This window comes from Ptychodera flava, chromosome 4 (assembly GCF_041260155.1).
Source record: "Ptychodera flava strain L36383 chromosome 4, AS_Pfla_20210202, whole genome shotgun sequence".
NCBI lineage: Eukaryota > Metazoa > Hemichordata > Enteropneusta > Ptychoderidae > Ptychodera > Ptychodera flava.
In genome coordinates this window covers 33,410,027-33,424,512 of record NC_091931.1, presented here as the reverse complement: position 1 = coordinate 33,424,512, position 14,486 = coordinate 33,410,027, and the positions used below count along the sequence as shown (strand labels likewise).

The 14,486-nt window shown below is 39.4% G+C and overlaps 1 protein-coding gene across 1 annotated transcript; it reads right to left on the bottom strand.

Moving 5' to 3' along the window:
* Positions 1 to 5,524: 5,524 nt before the first annotated feature.
* Positions 5,525 to 14,272, bottom strand: LOC139130366 (uncharacterized). The gene is made up of 9 exons (XM_070696160.1): positions 14,076 to 14,272; positions 12,993 to 13,212; positions 12,231 to 12,372; positions 11,477 to 11,650; positions 10,484 to 10,606; positions 9,331 to 9,563; positions 8,953 to 9,024; positions 6,383 to 6,536; positions 5,525 to 5,910 (listed from the first exon to the last, which is right to left on the bottom strand). Exons 1-9 carry the CDS (start codon positions 14,149 to 14,151, stop codon positions 5,563 to 5,565), a joined length of 1,542 nt encoding a protein of 513 aa, XP_070552261.1. The 5' UTR covers positions 14,152 to 14,272; the 3' UTR covers positions 5,525 to 5,562.
* Between the last annotated feature and the right edge of the window lie 214 nt (positions 14,273 to 14,486).

Genomic DNA, 14,486 nt, shown 5'->3' with positions numbered 1-14,486 from the left:
GTTATCACAGAGATTAAGCCAACTATTGTTAGTGCCCTTGGCGCTATCCCAAAACCTGATTCTAGTGAAGTTCGTTTAATTCATGACTGTAGTCAATTCGAGGGAAGTGCCAGGAGCAGCACACTAAAATATTTTGTAAAAACTCCCCACAAGAAACTTCTGTTCCCATATATTATGCAAAATGCAGCGTGACCAAACAGCATATCACATCTGTGGCATACCCATGATCTCTGACATTGAATCCAGCTGCCCTGCATTTAAAATCAGTTAAAATAATTTAACTTTACCATTATATGTACAAGAACTGAACAAATACTAGACTTGCTCCAAGTCTGTGGGTATTTTTACAGAACAGCAGACTGTCACGTTAGGAGTTAGGCTGTTGCATAGATTGTGGGGTGAAGGTGATGCCCCACTCCAGCCTGCCGAGAAAAGCCAAGCGACTGGGGGCCAGTCTAAACAACTGTCAACCAAAGGGAAAAAAGAAGACAAAATAAAGCAGTTACCTCTGATGTACTTAGAAGGTAACAGAAAAAAACATGGAAATTCAGAGAAAATTATAAATTATTTGGAAACTGTCCAAAATACAGATAGTGACAGTAACATATCAGACACTCAGCTTTTTGCCAAGGAAGAGGATGATGATGATATAATCCATGAAATTTGCAGCAGCACAAGTGATGATTCAGAAGAACTTCTTGAACCTTCCGAGACACGGTATACAGTAAATAGTGTTTACAAGTTCTGGAAGAAGAGCAGGATCTTGGATAATCTCTTTTCCACTGATGGTATATTGTATCTGTGCACCGGTAATGGCCAGTGTTATCATTCAAAATTTGGTCAATACTTACTCAAGCAATGGAGGGAGGGGGTTCATGAAATTCTTGTTATCCTAAAAGGGGCCGGGTCATCAATTTTTTTTTTTTTTTTTTTGGGGGGGGGCAATTTGTTCACTTATTTTGACTGATGCACACAAAGAATTTGCCGGCCCACCCCAGCCATAATAACTGAACGCTCCCTTAGTAATAGGCGACTCCAGACTACCGCTCCTGCGTGTTAGGGATGGACCATTAGACCTTGGGAGGGGGTGGTCACAATGAAATTGTGAAAAAAATTTTTTTTAATATTGTAAATTTCTGAAATTTTTTTTTTCCAATTGAGATTAGCTGTGCAATTTTTTTTTTCAGAGTAAATTTTCAGATTTATAATTTTTTTTTAGTTCGTCGCTGTCTGAAGATAACGAGGGCAGAGATGTGGTGCCAAGCACCACAAGCGGCCACGCAAGCGGTCACGGGGGGGGAGGTCAGGAGAGGGGTGTCTCCCTGCTGCTGTTGGAGCTTTTGAAAAATAGAGATTAGGCCAAAAAAAAAAAAAAAGCTGTTCAACGGGCGGGATGACTTCAAAGTTGGGTAGGTAGGTCGGATTTTTTTTTTTTTTTTTGATTTTTTTTTTGGTTTTTCTTAAACAGAACATATAATATAAACACTTTTTGTGTGTTTCATGCTTTTTCTTAGTCACATAACATATACTGGATATGTTGTTTAGTACGATCATGATTTTTTCAATTTTTTGTTGACATGGATTGGTTGTCTCAGAACAGCTTCTTTGCCTTCACTTCTACAGGTCAATCTACAGGTGCTGCCAACTGGTAAATTTCATGAATTTCTCAAAATCATCACAAAACCTGTTTTGAAGGCTGATATACCGATTTTTCTTATTTTTGACCCTGACCTAAAACTTGGAGGGGAAAGTGAGAGCTGTTCGTAACTGCCCTCCCACTGGTATACAGTGAAAATGTGCCTTCCCACTGAATTTTGATGCCCACTGCCCTCCGGTATCTACAGTCTGCCCGCTCCCCACTCACCACAACAATTCAAGCTCCCCGCTGCCCTCTCCCTACTACTGAAATTCCCCATTGCCAATTAGATGCCCACTATGCAACCCAGATCAACACAAAACCATGCAAGCAGTTAGCAGTAGGCCTATACCTTGGAACATTGCTCCCTTCTAAGTTAGGTTCTATGCTTTCCCCTCCCTCTACGTATTTTCCAGTGCCCACTGTCAAAAATTTTCTCCCCGCCCGTTGAAAGTAATGAAATTTCTTCCCCGCCCACAGTAAATATCGATATTTTCTCTCCGCCCGCTGATTAGTTTTGAAATCTGCCTGCCCGCTGAAAAACTTAGCATGAACACCCTTTTTGCTTCATTGGCGGCACCTGAATCTAACGGAGCTAATTTCTGTGTTGGTGTCACCAGCCATATGAGCACGGTGCATTCAAACCAAAACTCACGACTCAGAAACTGACGGGTCAGCCCCGGGGATGTACGGGGTGACGTCGTCGAACGAGGAAGCGAAATTAGACCATTCGTCCTGTGTCCAAGTCAAACAAATGTCACAAGGTTGACTCCTTGTGCATTCTCGACAACGGAAACACAAATCATGCATGTCCGTCCTGCAGTGAGAACTGCTGCTTACAATCACACATTCGATAGGAGAAAGCCATGACGAAAATCGGAACGAGTGACGACTTAAAGAACAATAAAGAATTTTCAAGGAACACTGAAAATAGGAACACTAGAAAATATAGACTGTACAACCACTCGGACATGAAATAAACGCCGGTGAAACAATACAGTACAGAGTGTCTAAGCTATACGGAACACGTGGCGTAATAGTTTATTTTCCACGGCGTATTAACCCTGCCATTCACCTTGACCAAATGTTTGTGATGCGCTTTCACCTTTACTCTTCAAATCATAGCCTGTATCAATCTCACTCAAGTCAATGTCATCGAAAATGTGAAGGTCATTCATCTTACAGACAGATGTTCACTGAATAACATCTCCCCGTTTCTTCAGATTCGTAAAGATTTTGGAAAAAAAAAAAAGAAAAATGTGGAGTGGTCCAAATATGGGTCGGTCGGGCCCGTTGAACAGAAATTTTTTTTTCCTCGCCCGTTGAACAGATAATTTTTTTTTCCTCGCCTTACAATGGTGTTATTTGGTGGCACTTGGGGAGTATTTTTGAAGGGGGAGGTCAGGAGGGGGTGTCCCCCTCCTGCCGTTGGAGCTTTTGAAAAATAGAGATTAAAATGGTGTTATTTGGTGGCACTTGGGGAGTATTTTTGCTGGGGGTGGTCAGGAGGGGGTGTCCCCCTCCTGCCGTTGGAGCTTTTGAAAAATAGAGATTAAAATGGTGTTATTTGGTGGCACTTGGGGAGTATTTTTGCGGGGGGAGGTCAGGAGGATGGTGTCCCCCCTCCTGCTGTTGGAGCTTTTGAAAAATATAGATAAAAATGGTGTTATTTGGTGGCACTTTGGGAGCATTTTTTTCGGATTACACATCTTCCTCTGAAACATGGTCTTCTTGCTCCTCAGTAGCTTCCTATAGTTTTGAAAATTGACTATTTTGGTTTCCTGGCTTCCCTTTCTACTGCGTGGTGAAATGGCTACATTCACCCCACCAAACATCATGCATATCTCATGATTTACAATTGATTTTGACAAGCTGAGAAGCTAAAATAAGCTAAATAATATAGTTAAATTTGCATATTTGTGTTTTTAGAGCAATTGTTGCCCTTTTTGATCAAAACATCTATTTCTCTGTAGCAGCATGTCCAAATTGATTGGATGTGTATAGATGTGTTGAAATTTCAATATTTGTCTTTTTAGGGCAATTTATGCCATTCAGGGTCAAAAATCTGTATTCTCTAAAAGGGCTTGTCCAATTTCTTTGAAATTTGCTACATAAAAACGATTATTCATGCAGATTTATTCAGTATTTGCTATCGAGAAACTTTCAAAGTTCAACCCCTTTTGTGTGTTTTTGTGTTGGGATTTGTTGGATAGATGGCATTCTATGTAGTGTATTGTTGAATGTTAAAACATGTGTTGCTGTTGTTTTTTGAGGCTGTTTTTTGATAAAAAAGAATTGAAAATGCCTTTTTAAAAGCAAAATAATACATATTGACTTGATATGTTGTTTTATCATTATTGACATGTTTCTACTTGTTCACCCATTCTTGCATTCATCATTGCAATAAAATGCTGTGAAAAAAATGAAACTGATGTGGCCTGCATCTGTTTACCTTGATCTTAAAAGGCAAATACAACTTTCTGTCTTGACAACCATACCATAGTTTCAATGTTTTACCTAGTGTACCTGCTTGGTTTGTACGCAGGAAACAAGTAGAAAACAGGTTCTATAATTTCATAATTTTCAAGTGATCAGAATACAAAAGTCCTGAAAAGATAAGATAATCACAACTTCCAGTATAAGGGATACAGTCACTCTAAATGTATAAATTAAAATTAAAAATGTGCCGGGAGGATGTACTAAAAAATACAGAAAATTGCTTTCTGTCGGTAAAATCTAAAAAAAATTCAAAATTTTAAAGACTTTTGCAGATTTTTTTTTACGCCTTTGTCTTCTTATTTATTTTTTATTTTGCAAACTAGTTTGAAGATTTTTTTTTCCTAATAACTTTCTGCTCTGAAATTTTTTTTTCTGTTTTTGACCACCCCCCTCCCAAGATCTAATGGTCCGTCCCTTAGATATCATGTATCGTACCACAGTCGTTTGGTGGGCTATTCAGCTCTGGGACTATTCCACCCATAGACGAGTGTACAGAAGCGAGGTGTTTCTCGCTTCTGTACACTCGTCTATGGGGCGAATAGTCCCAGAGCTGAACAGCCCACCAAACGACTGTGATCGTACACTACAACTCACCCATGGGGTATCTTGTATCATATAGTCTTTTCCACAAGCGTGTTGAGCATAGATGAAACAGCGTAGTTTGGAACTTTATAGACATTTTGATAGTGAGTAGCCATTTAACTTTTTCGACATAGTGGAGTATTGTTAGGGGTAGACTAGAGGAACAGCAAAGTGAGTCCGTCTTACAGCTCCGTCGTTTATTTTTTTAGGTTCGCTCGATGCAACTCAACTGAAGCATGATCATGGTCGATTCAAACTTAAAATTTCAGTAAAATAGGAAGGCGAAACTTCGTGTTACCATTAACTTTTGGATAGAGAGTCGGTAAGCACTGGTACAGAAGTAAAATTAATTATTTAAGGGCCAAAACTCATCGCTTCTGTTGACGTAAGAAATGCGAGCCTGAATAATAACTTTTTTTACATTCCACGTCTGCCTTTCAAGTACTCCCGTAAGAGTCCATTTTTTGCCGTTGTTACTCAGGCACACACGATAACAGTCAGCTAGGTTGTTGTCAAAATGATAATACTCATCCATATTGACATTATGTGTGACATACATTCCCTTGTTGCATAACTATGATTGTCGGCCACTGAAATAAATCATTTTCATAAAACAACTGATAAAAGGCAGATTTATGAAATAATTGTTTCCTGACCCATTCAGTGTGATTTATTAATAATTTGCTTGGGGTAAACAATGGAACTCCTCCCCTCCTAGTTCTCTGGAACTTTCAAAACCTGTAAATACAGTTTCTTTCGTGCCTCGCCCCCATTTACTTTTATAGCCCCCCCCCCCCCCGTTCCTCGTATTTATTCTCTGATACTTTGGATGACGAACCTCTAAATCACATTTCTTGACTTCCTGCACTTTCCCACCAATCATTGTATCTTGTGTTGATCCACGCCAACTCGTAGCAGCATGCTTCCGAAAGAAAATCACTATACCCAAGTTTGATTATTTCACTCAAGGGGTTTTGATGCCAGTGCCACATTCGAAATCCCTGCTCTTCTAACCATTTCAGAATGCTGTATTTTTCCCGAAAGCCTGCCTTCTCGTTCCCTGGTATCGGTTTCCAAAGATGAACTTCAAAGACCAGTTGTTTCACATACTGCAGGGTCCCCCGTTCCAGCATTTGATACAGAGACTGCCACTCAGCGCCCTCTATGTCAATTTTCAGAACATCGATCTTGCGCTGGAACACAATCATATGTCAGTATATTTGGTAAACAGATTATGAATATCAATGCAAAAGCAAGTTTTTCTCCAACCAATTCAACCAATATACACGCCGGAATTTTCCATTGAGACAAAAGAATGTCCTTCCATCATACTTTACAAGGTGCAGAACAACATCGATAAATATAGCACCCCACGCCAAGACCAAAGCAAAATAAAATGGTAGAATATTGCCGAGAAACATGATGAGCATACAAAACAATTATCATGCGACATGGAGCAAAAGTTTACGTTCGTTGACTACATATACGTACAGAGAAACAGCTATTGTTAATTTCCTGCGTTAAAAGAATTTCATTCATCTGTGAAGCCAACTTCATACTTGAAAAGCAAAAAAAAAAAAAAAACATTCAATGATAATCTATGATTTTGTCAGAGAAGAATATGTACTAGTAACCTCGACTCGTAACATTGTAGGCACAACTTACATTGTGGTGGTCCATCTCAGCCATGAGGCCCTCTAGAGTCCGAACCTTCCATTTTTGAGTACTCCGGCCAGGGTGTTTATCTGAATTCTTGTCCAGCAGACCAAAGTCGTGAAACCAGACCCTTTCGGAGTGTTTGTGGCTCGGTTGGTTAATGCTGAAAGCCAAGTTAGTGAGGCACTTGTTATTTCACGACAGCGCCAAGCATTAGAAAGCTGGAATGAATTTTGCTGACTTTTCAACAGCGTGGCGGAGGAGCCCTAAAGGAACCAGACTTGCTATTTATTTGTTCAGCAAGCCCGCTCTCGGACTTCATAAGGGATCTTCACCTTTTGAGAACTTGAAAATTACAACAACATGAGAGGATCTGTTAAAAAATACTCAATATTTTAATGGTATCCGAAACGATATAAAATATGGAAACCCCATGGGGAAAATGCCAAATTTACTTCGCATTTCCCCTCTTCAACCATCCAACTTTCGTGCCTTTGTACTATTCTTCCTTCAGAGCTAAAACTTTTCGTAGTATTTAGATATATTTCTGCCTTTTCGGAAACATTCTGTCGATATATGCAACATACGCCACGCTGGCGTGGTAATGTTACCATCTGTATTTGATATTCGAAGTATATTTTCAGGACTCTCAATGTCTATTTAACCTGGAGATCCATGATCGGAAGCGTTAGGTGATATACATGTGCGTTGGATTTTGTAATATTACACCGCGACTCCACTTCCAAATTGATGTAGTGATTGTGGTGAATTGTCATAAAGGGCAAAATGCAAAGTGATCTCTATTATATTCCCAACATGCAACAAACAAAACGATTTGGTAGAGTTGACTTATTGGTAAAACATTGCCAAATTAATGGTGTTTATTTGTGCCAATCCTATGACAAATATTTCAAGGATCTACTAAAAAAATCAATACAATGGACAAATTAAGTCAGTTGGTATTCGCGTTGTTCAGTCGTACGGAGTTGTAATCGTTTCAGGGCGGAAGTCTTTTAGGCAACGGAATAAACGCCAGATACTTTGATGATACTACAGATTTACAACTTTTGAAGTTAGTGCCGAAGAACTTGTTTTCAATTTGTGCATACCAACCTAAGGGACCGTTCAGTTTTTACGGCCGGGGGGGCCGGCAAAATCCAGGGGGGGGTCATCGTAATTTTGGAATCCGCAAAGGGGGGGGTCATCGCTTTTTCACTGGTAGGAAAGGGGGGGTCACCACATTTTCAAAAACATAATACCAACAATAAAGTTCACTTTATGCCATGGCATTGATCGACCCTCTTTACCGGCGGGCCGCCTTCGGCGGCCCACTACAATAAATATACATTATGTATTACCCATGACCCTCTTAACGGGCAGACGCCTTTGGCGGCCCACTCCAATTAGGTTTACTTCATGCAATGGACATGATCGACCCTCTTTACCGGCGGGCCGCCTGTGGCGGCCAACTACAATAAATTGACTTTATGTAATACCCCACGGCAATCTTAATGGCCTCGCGCCTTCAGCGGCCCTGTCCAGTAAAGTCTACTTTATGCAATAGCCATGATCGACCCTCTTTACCGGCGGGCCACCTTTGGTGGCCAACTAGAATAAAGTTGACTTTACGTAATGGCCCATGACCCTCTTAACTGGAGGGCTGCCTTTGGCGAACCACTCCAATAAAGTTTACTTTATACAATGTCCATGGACATAAGTTGTCTATGGAAATGAAGTTAAAATTGCCTTACAGTCGTCCTAATTAACAGACGTTTCAATGGATGTGACTGAGAAATTTGTGAACTGGCATCTCTGCTACACGAATAAAGTGCGCCGCGTACCGGAGTTCAAATCCAAACCATGCGGGTAAATTTGACATATGGGTTTTGGTTATTTTTCAGCGGGGGGGGGGGGGGGGGGTCATCAATTTTTTTCGTCTGACAAAGGGGGGGTCATCTTTTTTTCACAAAAAATGCAGGGGAGTCTATATTTTTTTGCACTTCGGCGACAAGATTTTGCCGCAACCCCCCCCCCCCAGGCCGTAAAAACTGAACGCTCCCTAACTTGTGCAAGAGACAGCTATCAGGACTATTGATTTATGAAGCGATGGCAAAACTGAATGTAAGTATAAAGAACTTCTTTCCAATTTCATTAACATTTGGGTGTATCTTTACGAAAAAACATTTTAAAAAAATTGTGAAAGTGAAAAGGTGTTTTGGATATATGATTATGATGTCAACGTTTAGAGATAATGATGCTGATATTCTGAGGCAACTAACGCATGTATATGCCAAGGCGAATTTTGCAATTCGTAATTTTAGCCATTATTCTCATGACGTTTAATGTATTCTTTTTAAATGTTTCTTTTAAAGTGTGTATTGCCCAAAATCTTTTAAGTCATTTAAGTGCAGGGCAGATGAATGCCTTGAATATGGCCCACAATGCACTTCTTACGTACGTGCAGTGTTCTTCGTTTTAAGAGCAAGAACGTACCGATTTGTAGTATTACATTTTAGTAATATGGGTCTGTGGAAAAAATAAGTAAATAAATATGCAAATCGTCCATTTAAGAAACACACCTTGGATCGAACGAAAATACGTCACAGCCATATGCTGCCATAGCCTCATCAAAGGACCAATCATCACCGATTCTACAGAGTGAGTGAGAGAGAGAGAGAGAGAGAGAGAGAGAGAGAGAGAGAGAGAGAGAGAGGGGGGGGAGAGAGAGGGGAGAGGGAGAGAGAGGGAGGGAGAAAGAGGAGGGAGGGAGGGAGGGAGGGAGGAGAGCGATGCATGTTGTCAATAATTGAAATGTCCAAGGCTTCAAGTATATGAAGAAATGTACATATCATACAAATTTTATTTTTTTCTCAAAAATTGGAGAAGTGTTACGGTGTGATACGTATAGTAATATTCTGTAATGACTTCTCTAGCTGCACTATTGTTTAAAAGCTTACCCTATGGAATAAACAAGACATTTTGTTGAATTTAATCCTTTGTGGGGTTCAAAACAGACGTCCCATCCTCCATCAGCATTTACATCATGTCCCATGTGACGACTTTGCTTACAAGACATCTGGTTGGTACGGAGATGTTTCAGTAAGCGTTTTACTTCACCGTCCCAGTCATCTGGTTTCCCCTCCTCCGGAATGACAGCCGATGGTTGCAACACAAATGGTGTCTGGAATGTCTGTGGAATTAGACAAGAGTGGTATGAGTAAGACTGACATTATTAAATCAACCATACATTTTTCACTTTCATATTAGAAGTATTCATGAGCTACCACGAAAGATATCTCGTGAAAATTCTGAAAAGTCACGCTGTATTTATAAGTTGACACATATGTCCAAGTAAACATTGTTCTGTGGAAGTAAGAAGTGCCAACACTTGACACTGATTGCAGCCTGTCGTTCGGAAAATATAAGAATGCTTGCTATAAAAACGACTCAAAGAAAATGAGTGTTTCTGTTTTCTTACAGCGTTGGTTCCACCAGCCGAGAACGTACTCCTGGTTGCGAATTCAACACTTTTGTATTTTTATCTGTTATAGATGTTGTTTCCGTTTTGCCCGGCTGAAAGAACGGGCAAATAAGATGTTACTAAATCGCAATGACGATTTTTTTATTGTTCATGCAAAACTAAACCGATGATGCCATCACCCGGGCTGTACAACTTCACTTTTGAGAGTGTTATGTGAAGGGCACATGAACTGTACGTATAATGTACTTCAACTTTACATGAAATGTACCACAATACAGTGTACATTTTATTATTAGCTTTGATTTCACGAGAAATCATGAAAAATACCAGGATTACAAATATGGTTATTCTTAAATTTTCGCGTTGTACTGAGAAATAATACAGATAGACAAAGAGACAAGTACACAGACACTGCCGTGGATGCCTACTGTATTAACCCTTTGCGTCCGTCCCGTCTATCAGTAAATCTAGTCGTGACATTATAGAATACAGGGGGCTAGGGTTCAAAGGGTTGAAGCTCTTCATTGTCAATACATGGTACATATCGCAAATGAGATCTAATGATGAACTTAATTTAGAGCACTGACTGTGAAATGGTTTCATGGTACATAATAAGTTAATGCACGTACCTGCAACCACGTTCCATAGTAACAACATAGTGCTTTTCCGACTCCATTTTTTTCTGATGGAATGTAATTTGAGGATATCAAAGTGAAGCCCGACTTTTCAAGTTTTTCAAGGAGCTGATTTTTCTGAAAGACAGAGTCACATACCATTTGAATTGACAATGGCTGCACTGACTGCAACTTATGCATCTTTGAAGGAATAATCGCATACTGTATACTTAGTTCTGATTCTCCTTGTCAGCTTGCTTGCTTAAGGTTGAGGTAGAACGCGCCTCGGGGATAGAAATTCGGGCTTTCAAATTTTGTCAATTCTCTTCTGAGCAACCACTTGTGGGGGCTCATTTTAAAGGTCTTGATGAAAGAAAAGTTTTCCCAGTCTTAATTTTTTAGAAAATCGGAAATTTTATTTTTCCCATAGTTACCGAAGGGATGGCGGCCATTTTCAATTTCAAATACTTGGAAATTTTAGTAATCTGTCTCTCTAGAGCCAAATTTTGCACGGTAACCCCTGATTTTTGTTCTTGCTTTGGTAAGAGAAGCAGTCAAAGGTATCATCAAGGAAAGTTTGAGCAAAAGTTTAAGTCATTCACTGTCGAGGCGCATATTAGTATTATTACCTAAAGTTGGACATAAGTATATTCCGACAGCATCATGCTCATTTCCAGTCAAACATCATTTCACTCGTTAAAACTTCATAATAGTTTTATAAAAGGCAAAAAAATAGCGTATGAAAGATCACCAAAACTAAAGCTAATTTAATCCATGCGTAGGCAAACTGCCGTAAAAAGAGTTCAACAGAAAATGGAATTCTGGGTAATTTTATCGGGGAAAAAATAATTTACATCATTGGCGCAATAGTGCTGCCTAAAAGAAGTTGAGATAGATACGCTTTATGTCGTAATGTTCTGTAATAATAAGAGGTACTGTCAATTCTTTTTGAATATTTAAAATGTATTTTAAATGTGTCTTTGGAGATATGTTCAAGTGCATTGCTACCCTATAGAAACTTGTCAAAATTTCAATTGATGGGTTGTCCACACTTTCGTCTTCGATGTCGTCCATGTCTATTCTCAACAACAACTGCTTCACATTGTCTAAGACGCCTGATTCAAGGATGTCTTCAAATGAGGACCAAAGAAATTTACTGATATCGATCTTTAACAATTGAACCTGGAAAACAGAGAAAAATTGTCTCTTTGAGGGATGTTTTAACGCAGTGCGCCCTCTCTACAAAACACAACAATATACTACCAGATGACGGAGGCAGACTGATCCAAAGAGCTATTGTTGTTTTATGTGTGCTTTCTGACTTTCGACATTTCAGAATACTGTGTCATTTTTCCATTTATGGAAATATTTAGAGCTCAAATTTGGTTATTTTGGGCTGTTTTTCCATTCTGTTGAAAAATCAGCAAAATTCATGCTAACTTCCCACTTTAATGCTTGGCGCAGTCAGACAATAACCAAAGTCTCACTTACGGCAGTTGACTTTCAGCATCAAGTAACCAAGCCATAAATACTCGGAAAGAGCCCAAGAAGTATAAAATGAGGGACATCCTTCAGTCCTTGTGGAAATGCCGATTTATGTATTGATTGGAGAGAAATGTGTATCTGCACTGATATCCCGAATCTGATTACAAAATATACTGGAACACAACCACATGACAGTATATTTTGTAATCAGATTCGGAATGTCTGTGCAGGTACACATGGAACATGCAATTATGCAGATTCAAAGACGAGTGCTCACATTCCCTTGTCCTAAGTTATCTCTAAGATATTTCACTAAGTTATGTTTTCCTTCTTCAACATCCAGCTGGACGATTTCACAATTGCCAAACGACGCCATTAAATTATCGATTAATTTCTTGTCAGTCATGTTTTCTGGAGACCTGTAAAACATCACAAACCAAGTCGTTCAATCACTTTACCTTTAGAGGTTCCTGCTTATTGTATTGAACAAAATACAAATATATCAAAGCCGGCGAGGTAATTCAAATTGTGAGCCGTAGACGACTGCACAGTCACCAAGTCAATAATAAAAGAAAGGAGGGGACGATTTCTCATCCCTTTCGGAGGAAGATTTTGTATGCTCGGATTAACTGATATGTAATAATTGAAAACATAAAAACAGCTTTCAAACTACACATTTTTTCTTAGAAGGACCAAGCCGTAAAGTGTCGTTGATCAGGGTTGAATAATGGATGTCTGGATCCTGGACTAAAATAGGATGCTTCAATTCAACATCCGAGATTCCTGAGATTGTGCGAAATATCTCAACTCCAATGTCTGGTTAAAAACAAGTACACAGGAGCCTCAGACTGGGGATAGGTGCAGGATTACATGAATTTACATTTGCCTTGGTACAACTGTATAGTACACATGGGCAAAACAGAATAACTTAATCCCACAGGCACTGGAGTGTCACTTCTTTCTGCGTGTATCCAATCACCTGTGACTTATCCAGTGTATAATTAACACTACAATACATCTCTGACCTGTAATTACTTACATAATTGATACAAAGATTCGACAGTCAGGACTTCTTGAAGTATCCAGGATAATTCCTTGGTCAGTGTCCCGGCAGACTTCCCACATGGTCGTACCAGACTGCTCGACCAGCAATCGGTCATGGCAACGGTATTTTATATTTGTGAAGGTTCTGATAAGGGAGGACAGTAATGCGCCGAAGTGTGGTCCACTCATCTTTTGGAAACCTTTACTATCTGACCCTGAAGTGATAAAGTAAAACGCTAAAGTAAAGAATGATCATCGGACACTGTTTCGGACACTCAAATATCTTGATGTCAGTTACTGGCTTAGGCTTAGCTCGGAGTTTGTGGAGTAAATGAATTCTCGAAATTTTGTCCTTGTGAAAATTGTAACTGTCATTTTCCCAATAGAGTTAACGCTGGGAAAAAGAGGCCATATAAATATGGTAAACTTAGGGTAATTCGTCTCTCTAATCCGCATTTTCTGAGTCCTACTGTGCAAAAACTTGAAATACTCATGAAGGAGTTATATAAAAAATGAGCAATATTAGATCCGTGTTAAAATGGTTGCCCTGTCTTGCAAATGCTTCGACTTTATAATCATAAAGGATCCTTGTTAAGGCAGTATGCGCCTCGAAAGTGAAAGACTTGAACTTTTGTTCAAACTTTCCTCAAAGAATGTTTAAATTGTTCTCTTTCAAAACCAAGAATAAAAATCGGGAGTCACCGTGCAAATTTTGGTACTAGAGAGACAAATAACTCAAGATTTACCGATATTTGAAATTCAAAATGGTCGCTATCCCTGCAGCTGCGTTAACTCTATGGAGCAAAAATCATATATTCGATTTTCGAAAAACTAATCCGGTGAAACGTTTTCTTACACAAAGAGCTTTAAAATTAGCCTCCGCAAGTGGTAGATCAGAAAAGAAATGAAAAAGTTTGAGAGTCCGACAACTGTCCCTAAGGCGCGTTCTACTTTAAAAGATGACATGGGAAGATCGCTTTATATCTACACATTTTACACTGCCCTAATAAAACAACACTGCAACCTATGCTATAACTTTTCTATCATAAAGTGAACATGTAATGACTGACACACATACCTGACCTATTATGAAGTAACAAAAGTACCATTGAAGTACCAGTGAAGCAAACTAGAGCCCTCTTCAGCATTTTCATCGTGGTCGTAGAGACGATCAACGTGTACTGGCTGTTACAAAATACCCTTTCAATTCACTCTCTACTATTGTTACAGCTGTTTACATGTTGTAATACTTTATTTTGTTATCCCCGATAGTTTTTTAAGTCTTTGCTAGCTGCACAGACATATTAACCATCTTCAGTTGAATCTATAGAATGGAAGGAAGATGCCTTTCACAAAAGTCTGGGTTTTACAACCGTTAAAATATAGGATAATATAGGATCACAGTCCTCGACACGAGCATTTCGTAATGTCCCGGAAACACCACAGTTTTGCCATCAGCAATTGTCCCGGGGTCATAGTGCATCTAAAT